Consider the following 8,695-nt stretch of genomic DNA (forward strand, 5'->3'; position numbering starts at 1 on the left):
TTGTTCGCAAACGTTAACAAACATTTAAAATTTGGCTTGGCTCGGCTCGTTAACAACTCTAATTGGATTGTAGTGAAAAAGACAAAAATACCCATATTAGTATTATGTAATAGAAAAGTAATGACATTTGTGTAATATAGTGTAAATTGAAAGGATATTTATTATGTTAGGTAGGTTGTACAATTACTAAATTAAAAAATAATAACTTTGTTTTGAGACAGAGAAAAATAGAAAATGACAATCTTTGAATACTACGGAGGAAATTTATATTTTAAAAATATATAAATTTAAATAATAAAATTTAAAGATTGTGTTAAAGAAACACTGTATCATTTCCATAATTAATTGTTATCGATATGAATGTATTTTTGTTCTATTATACTCTCTCACTCGTCTCAAAGGTATTTATTTATTTTTTTTTAGTAAATTAAAAAATAATTATATTTTATTGATTTATTGAAGTGTGTAAGATGATTTAAATATTTTTGTTATTATTTGTTAATTTCATTCAAAAATATATTTTTTTTTTTTCTAAAAGTAACTCATAACTAATGATTCACTTCAATAAATAAATAAAATTAATAATAGATGCCGCGTATATGAATAAAAATATATTTATTATTTTCATTAATATAAAAAATATATATAAAGACATTTATTATTAATTGAGAGCTATAGCTAGCAGCGGAATATGTACGTACGTACTCGCGTATGCGTGCGTGCGTGCATGCATAGATCCATGGTGCGCACGTGCCGTCACGTGACGTGGAGGCCAGGACCAACATAACCCACCATATATCATTCATCAATGCAACTTAATTCGAACGTATTTTGACATTATATTTGTGAAGTTTTTATTTTATTTTTTTATTTTTATATTTTTGCTGAGCAAGAAACTATTTTTATATAGATTTAAAATTCTCTATTTTTTATAACTAATTATATTAATCATGTATATAAATTAAGATGTAGTCCCTCCGTCCCACATGAAATGATACCATTTCTTTTTTGGTTTTTCCACCTTAAATGATCCATTTTTATTTTTAAGTAAAGTTTATCAAATCAAAACATAATTAACAATAACCATTATTTTTAATATATACATAAACAAACCCACCCAAACCCATAACATGATTAAAACAAATAATTAAATCATAAAAATTCTAACAGCTTTGCAATTCTTTTTTCTCTCCCAACAAAAGCCCTAGTCGACTTCGCAATTCTTCTTCCTTCCTAACGAAAGCCATAGTCGATTTCGCCATGGATTCTAACCCCCATAATCCGATTTTTGATGGGTCATGGTCAGTCGCCACCACCTCACTGCCGAGGATGCCCAAGGGAGGAGTAATCGACTTTGATTCCGAGACCAAATGATTGTCTTTTCCATCGGTGCTTTCGAAGGTTGAATATAATGAGTTTGTTCTTGAAACTCATTTTTCTGATGAACGAGTGGCGACACTGCTTGGTGATGACCAGGTGAGCCTGATACCCCATCTTTTCCATCTGTGGCCATGTGACTGATACCTCACTGATTTACAAGGATATCAAAGTTTGGGCGGATTCCGATCTTCATTTTGTCCAGAATCGCCATTGGTGTTTAAACGATCTTTAACAATCGTGGAGGAGTTTCAATTGCTCTACTTCCCGTCAATTTTCACTATGTGAGAATAATAATAATATTTACTTATTTATGCTATTTTTTTTCTGTTTGCAAAAATTATGCCTAAATTTATTTTTTATTTTTGCAATTTGATGCTCTTTTAGTTGATTTTGAGATATACGAACTCTATTTCTCACATGGAAATTTTATTCATAATATACTGCTTCTATGAGATTTTCTGTTCTTATGAAAATTTATATCTACTTTTTGTTGATCATGAGTTCCTTGTTATATGTTGGTATCTTTCGTTGCATTAGATGAATATGAGGATATGCTACTATGCAATATATATATATATATATATATAAAGAAAACAACCGATTAAAAACAAGAAGAATGCTGACATATTGCAATTACATATAGTCTTTCAATTTTTAATCTACAGTAATGTTCTAGATGAAATTAGGAATTTACCATGTAGTACACCAGAGTATGTTAGTAGTTAGGCAGAGTGCCAATTATTTTGCTAAAAGAGATAAAAAATAATAATAATAATAATAAATAATAATAATTTATCAACCTAAAAATTCACGAGGAAGCCACAATGACTAGACGCTTTTAAGAAAATGTTAAAAAAATTAATAATTTAAACCAATAATAGTCAAGTCAGGACCCATAAACTCAATTGTTTATAGAAAAATCTGCATAATGAGATATTAGTGTTAAAAGCAGTATATCTTGAATCTCAAATTCAAGTCCGGACAGCAATAGCATAGCATAGTCTTGTTTTCCTTTGTCTATAAGGTATGTGAGACAATTAATCACCAAATCCTTGGTTACATTCAAGTATTTAGGTAAAACATCATGCCTAATAAGTGCATCATTCTTCATGTGTGGAATTTTGTATTTATTTTGTCCTCTACTCTTTATTATTTCAATCATGCACCCTTGTAAGCTCAAAAAAAAACTTTGTTTAGTTTTTCTGCTGTCAATTCTTCAAAGGATAACACCGCTGCATTCACTAGCTCATCCACGTTAGTGCAATCCTTTTCAATCTGAATACTTTGTATAGCCCTAAACCATCCAAGGTCGTTGATATTCACTCTGGAGAGTTACAGTTTGAACTATTGTGTTACGTCACTATCACTACGATTTTTCTTCCCTGCCATTGTAGGCCAGATGTCAAGGAAAAACTTATACTGAGATGATCACGGGGCAAGCTACAGTGTGAGATAAGGTAAAAATAAATAAATGAATAAATTTTACATAGATAAATAATTGTAAAATAAAATAATGAAGCAAATTTACCTTTTTCAAAGACATTCCAAAAAATTTTATCCATTCTCTACTTGATTGATCTCTATATTTTTTTATGAATGGCAGTGCAAAGGTTAAACTTTTTGTGATCCCCTTGATGGTGTAGTTTATAGCATATGTAATTTTGGAGGGAAACTATTAGGAGGGAAAACAAAATTTGTGGAGTATTTGGCAGAATTTCATATCCAGATTGTTTTTTTGGTTATTGCAATTTACTGGTTGATGTTGTATTTGTGATTTATTATACTCTATCCTGCAGTATCTTTTTGCTACAATTTGATGATGTATAATTTTGTTATTATCAAATTTGAAATGACTTATTTTGTTAAAATTATGGTTAGAATGATTTTTTCTAGTTCTATTATTGTTGATATTATATTTTTATTATCAAATATGGAATGATTTATTATGTTGTGTTAAAATTGTCGCTGAAATGATTTCATAGTTATGACTGATATTGTATTTTTATTATTAAATTTGAAATAATACGTTATGTTAAAATTATAAGTTAAATGATTATAGTTTATTACACAGAAAATATAAAACACAATATAAAACTTTTCCTATTAAAACTAATTTTCATAAATTAAATTAATTTAATTTTAATTCAATATAAAATTTTCATTGTTAATTTTTTTACTAAACATATAAATTTATTAGATTTTAAAATAAAATAAAAGTATTAAATATTATTAAAATTTAAATAATATATAAAATTATTGACAATGTTATCTATATAAAAAATTAATAAACTTATAATATAAACTATCATCATTAGTTCACTAAACAACCTACTTTAACTCACTAAATTACATTACCTTAAATACCGTACCACTACCCAAAGGTATCATTTTAGGTGGAACGGAGATAATATTATTATTTTTTTTATTATATATAATTTTATTATTTACAAAATATTTTGATTGAATATATTCTATTAAAATATAATTTTTTAAAAATATTTAACACGTTTTAATTATTTTATTAATCAAATTGATATTACATTATAATTTAACTTATAATTAAATAATACTATTTGATTAGTCAAAAGGTAAAATCATTTCTAACCACGCGTACCCTCCAACTTTCGACCAAACACACCCTTTTATAATTAAACAGGAAATTTAATTATTATATTATTGCAATGCAACGGTATATACTTTGGTTTTGTTTGCCAAAAACAATTTTTTTACCAATACAGTTTTAATATATTAAATATATAATAAAAAATATTATTTTTATATTATCGATACAATTCTCATTATTCCTATAAAAAAAATATTTCAAATTAAAATATTAAATAAACATTCTTCCCGTCCTAATCCAAATGAGCTATTTAAAATTTTTATAGTAAATTAAAAATATTTAATATTTTATCAGTTAATTAATAAATATACAATAATTTTGATATTTTTGTTATTTATACTTCTTTATATTAATTATATATAATAATATATTTTTAATTTATATAAAAATTTAAAAAATATTTTGATATTAATATATGATTACTTTTATTATAAAAGTCGTTATCAATTGCATATATATATATATATATATATAAATAATCCTAAGAGTGTGTTTGGTTTTAGTTTCAATTCAAAAGCCAATATTATTCCTATCCTATGGTTTCCAATAAAAAAATATACTTCATCTGTCCCATAAGTATATTATTTTTCATTTTTGTCCGTAAAAAAAATATATATTATTTTTTAATTTAGTAATTGTACTACCTACCTAACATAATTAATACACTTACAACTTTAATATATTATACAAATATTATTACTTTTTTTATCACACAATCGGCAATTTTATCATTTTCACTATAAACTAATATAATACTAATATTTGAAAATATATGTACAAAAAGTCAATGTTACTTGTTTTGCGGGACGAAGATAGTATATACTAATATACTATTTTTTTTTACAAAATATTATTCCCTCCATCCATTAACAATCTATCCATTTTTCTATTTTCGTCTGTCCCATAACAAAACATTCATTTCATTTTTTAGTAACTGTACTATTTACCTAACATTACAAATACTCTTCTAATTTATAATATATTACACAAATGTCATTACTTTTATATCATACAATACTAATAAAGACAATTTAGTATTTTTATCTTTACTTCTACTATATTCCAACATAATACTAGTATTTTTAAAATTCCGTACAAAAAGTAAATAAAATATATAAATATGGGACGAGCAAGTATATTAAAATATAATTCAAATTTCAATTTCTAACTCAAAACCAAACAAATCCAAATTTTCCATAAAATAAATAAATAAATATTTAAGATGAAAGTTTATTCCACTTTTATTTATTAATGCAATACTATTAATTTGTTGGGCTGTATAAAAACCCCAAATCTTGTTGTACAATTTTATGGGCTTATTGGCTATATGATCAACATTCTACTAATGTTTCTTTTTTTCCCTATTTTGTGTCTGAAGATATAAAAAATAATACTCTAACAAGTAGTATTTTTCACAAGTCTTTAATATAGGAAATTTGAGCGTGATAATAATAATAATAAAAAAAAAAAAAAAGTAGAAGAAGTTTACATGAAAAGAGTGTTTGGGAATGGTCAAACAGATAATTTAAAATTTTGATAAATTAAGTTTTTCAAACTAAAAAATTTAATTTCTGAAATTACTTATTCAATCCGCTTTATATTTCTTCTATATATATATATAAAAAAAAGAAAATATATAATTAATTTTGACAGACATAGGAAGTATTTAATACATTTATTTTTCACTAATGAGATTTTAATTTTAAAAAAGTAATTATTTATCTATGGAAGCCATAGATTTATTCTCTTCTATTTAATATTTGAAAATTAAATATTTTGTTCTTGAATTTTCTCTAAATAAGAATTCTAACATTTAATCTCTCACTTTTCAAAATCACCACAAATCCAATTTGTAGCAATAAACTTCTATAAAAAAAAATAAAAGATCGGAGTAACAGTTCTGTAATGAATGGCCTTGGGTGTGGGGGTGGATTTGTAATCGTGAGGTAATGGATTTAATAGTTTGCAATGATTTATTCATTGCGCACTTTTGTAAAATTCATTCCCACATATGTGGACAAAAAATTGTGTTATTTTTAATAAACACAAAATTTGTACAAATTATATTTGATTTGAATTTAAAGTGGGTCTTATTCTCTAAATGGGTCCTTTGATTCTCCTTCCGGGTCGATTTGTTTTCCAATTTGGTTTTCTATGGCTTCTTTAATCCGAAGAGATTTGGTCTTCGGTTTGATTCTGCCGAACTTTGGCGGGTTTTGGTCTCCGTGCAGACAATTTGATCGTCAGTTTTGGATGTGATGTCTTTTCTAGACAATTTGAGGTTTTGATCTTTGATTTGGCTTTGCCGCATTTTGGAGGGTTTTGGTCTCCGTGTTGGCGATTTAATCGTCAGCTCTGAATTTGATGTCTTTTTAAGACGATCCAAGGTTTTGATCTTTGCTTTGTCTTTGCCGCTTTTGGAGGACTTTGGTCTTCGTGTAGGCGATTTGATCATCAGCTTTAGATTTAATGTCTTCTTTAGACGATCCGAAGCTTTGATCTTTGTTTTGTCTTTGCCACTTTTCGGTTTTGGATTTGATGTCTTCTTTGGATGATCCGCAACTTCAATCTTTGGTTTGGCTTTGCCGCCTTTCGGAGGGCTTCGGTCTCCGTGGGGCGATTCGATCGTCGGCTTTAGACTTGATGTCTTTTTTGGACAGTCCGAGGCTTTGATATTTGATTTGGCTTTACCGCTTTTGGAGGGCTTTGGTCTCCGTGTAGGCGGTTTGATCATTGACTTTGGATTTGATGTCTTCTTTGGACGATCCATAGCTTTGATCTTTGGTTTAGCTTTGCCGTCGTTCGGAGGGCTTTGGTCTCCGTGTAGGCGGTTTGATCATTGGCTTTGGATTTGATGTTTTCTTTGGACGATCGGTGGCTTTGATATTTGGTTTAGCTTTGCCGTCGTTCGGAGGGCTTTGGTCTCCGTGTGGGCGTTTTGATTATTGGCTTTGGATTTGATGTCTTTTTTGGACGATCCACAGCTTTGATCTTTGAGGAGGTGGATTTGGTTCTTCATAACGCTTTTGGCGGCGTGTCCCTTTGACTTTTGGATCGAAGAGGGCCGAATTGTTACTTTGGTGAAGAACGCGATGAACACCTCGAAGCTTTGGAATGAACTTTGGATGCTCTTCCTTTACTTTGATGGATTTTTCAACGGCTTTTGAAACTTTGATCCTTGAAGAGGTAGATTTGGTGCTCCATAACACTTTTGGCGGCGTGTCCGTTTGACTTTTGGATCAAAGAGGACCTAGTTGATGCTTTGTTGAAGAACGCAATGAACATCTTGAAGCTTTGAGAGGAACTTTGGAGACCTTCCCTTTTGACGAATTCCTCAACGGCTTTGAAAGCTTTGATTGGCTCGACGATGAACGTTAACTTCATCGATTCATCAACCAATATTGGATCATGTTGGGAATTTTGACAGTTCGAGTCATAACCTGAAAAGTCCTTCAATAAATAATTAATTGGCCCATTCCGTAGCCTGATCCACCGGATCGGCCCAACCCTTTAATTCTAACCCAATTCAAAGCCAAAACTATTTAGTTTGTTGAGTTTGTTAATTGGTTAGTTGACTAGGAGGGTTTAAATAGAAATTAATTTGGGGTTTTGAGTGTAACCGAGGAGAGTGAAATACACTGTAATAAAAAGGTAGGAAACCAAGAGAGTGAAGGTGAGGAAAAGAGAGAGAACCCCGACGGAGTTCCAGTGAGTTCCGACGAGCAATTTCGGTGAGGTTCGGAACCCTTTTCTTGTGCCGATTCCGGTGCGCATCGAGGCTTGGAGTGACGAGCCGACCTCCAACCTTGAGACGTGATTACCTCGGGCCACTTCGCACCATGGAGTGAGCCGATATCCGTCGTCCCTTCCCGCCGGTCAAAGATTGGAGAAGTTACAGTCGCCGGAGGCAATGCAAGCTATCGCTGGAGTCGGGGCTGTTTGACGGAGGTGTGCTGCCGTGCGCCGGAGCATGCTGCCGGAGCTGGGTGTCGAGATCTCTCCTGAAGGAGTTCGCGCTGGACCGCCGGAGGAGTTTCAGTCTCCACCGCTACTGGTCGGAGAAGATGACCGGAGAAAGAAGGAATAAGGTCGTCGTCGCCGTCGTTGATCGTGAATGGAGTATACTGCTTGCGACTGGATTTCAGAATAAGAACATGGAGTATTTTAATTGAGTTCTTTGTGCTTCATTTCAATTATCAAGGCTGTTTGTTGGTGTTTTGATTTCTGATTCCAGAAAATCAGATTTATAGCTCTAATATTAATTTAATTTTAATTTTGATTTCGGTTATAATAAATTGGATTATTCGATTTAATTTTCTTCGGCTATTACTAATTGATTTCGTATTTTTGTATACGAGATTTGTTCGATAAATCCAAAAGGATCCGGAAATAAATTCACAACAGATCATTTGTCCAAATTAGTGACTTTCGACGAAGAACGCTTCGAATGACATGAACAACATGAAGAACAATACAAAGAGACTCTAGAGACTTACCCCTTCGCTTGAATCATCGATATAACTTCAGTGTCTTAAATGAACTGGTCATGGCTCCTATTTATAAGGGATGGGTGGCTTCGGCTTCATTTTTTAATGGTGCCACGTGGTTGGTCAATAGGAAGATTTTATAATGTTTTCTTTTCCATCCTATGCTCATTTCCATTCTCTACGGAATTGATTTTGCACATTTTTT

The 8,695-nt window shown here is 30.4% G+C and overlaps 1 protein-coding gene across 1 annotated transcript; it reads right to left on the minus strand.

Annotated features, from left to right (window-relative positions):
- Nucleotides 1-5,919: 5,919 nt before the first annotated feature.
- On the minus strand, nt 5,920-8,292 carry LOC127249072 (uncharacterized). Its single transcript, XM_051271665.1, has 2 exons — nt 7,697-8,292; nt 5,920-7,443 (listed from the first exon to the last, which is right to left on the minus strand). The coding sequence occupies exon 2, from the start codon at nt 6,771-6,773 to the stop codon at nt 6,156-6,158; it is 618 nt and encodes a 205-aa protein (XP_051127622.1). The 5' UTR covers nt 6,774-7,443; nt 7,697-8,292; the 3' UTR covers nt 5,920-6,155.
- Between the last annotated feature and the right edge of the window lie 403 nt (nt 8,293-8,695).

Source organism: Andrographis paniculata, unplaced genomic scaffold (assembly GCF_009805555.1).
Source record: "Andrographis paniculata isolate CXL003 unplaced genomic scaffold, ASM980555v1 Contig35END, whole genome shotgun sequence".
NCBI lineage: Eukaryota > Viridiplantae > Streptophyta > Magnoliopsida > Lamiales > Acanthaceae > Andrographis > Andrographis paniculata.

What these genes read in the sequence shown, in the direction of transcription:
- LOC127249072 (XM_051271665.1), bottom strand. Translation starts at nt 6,773, where the DNA reads ATGGATCGTCCAAAGAAGACATCAAATCCAAAGTCAATGATCAAACCG.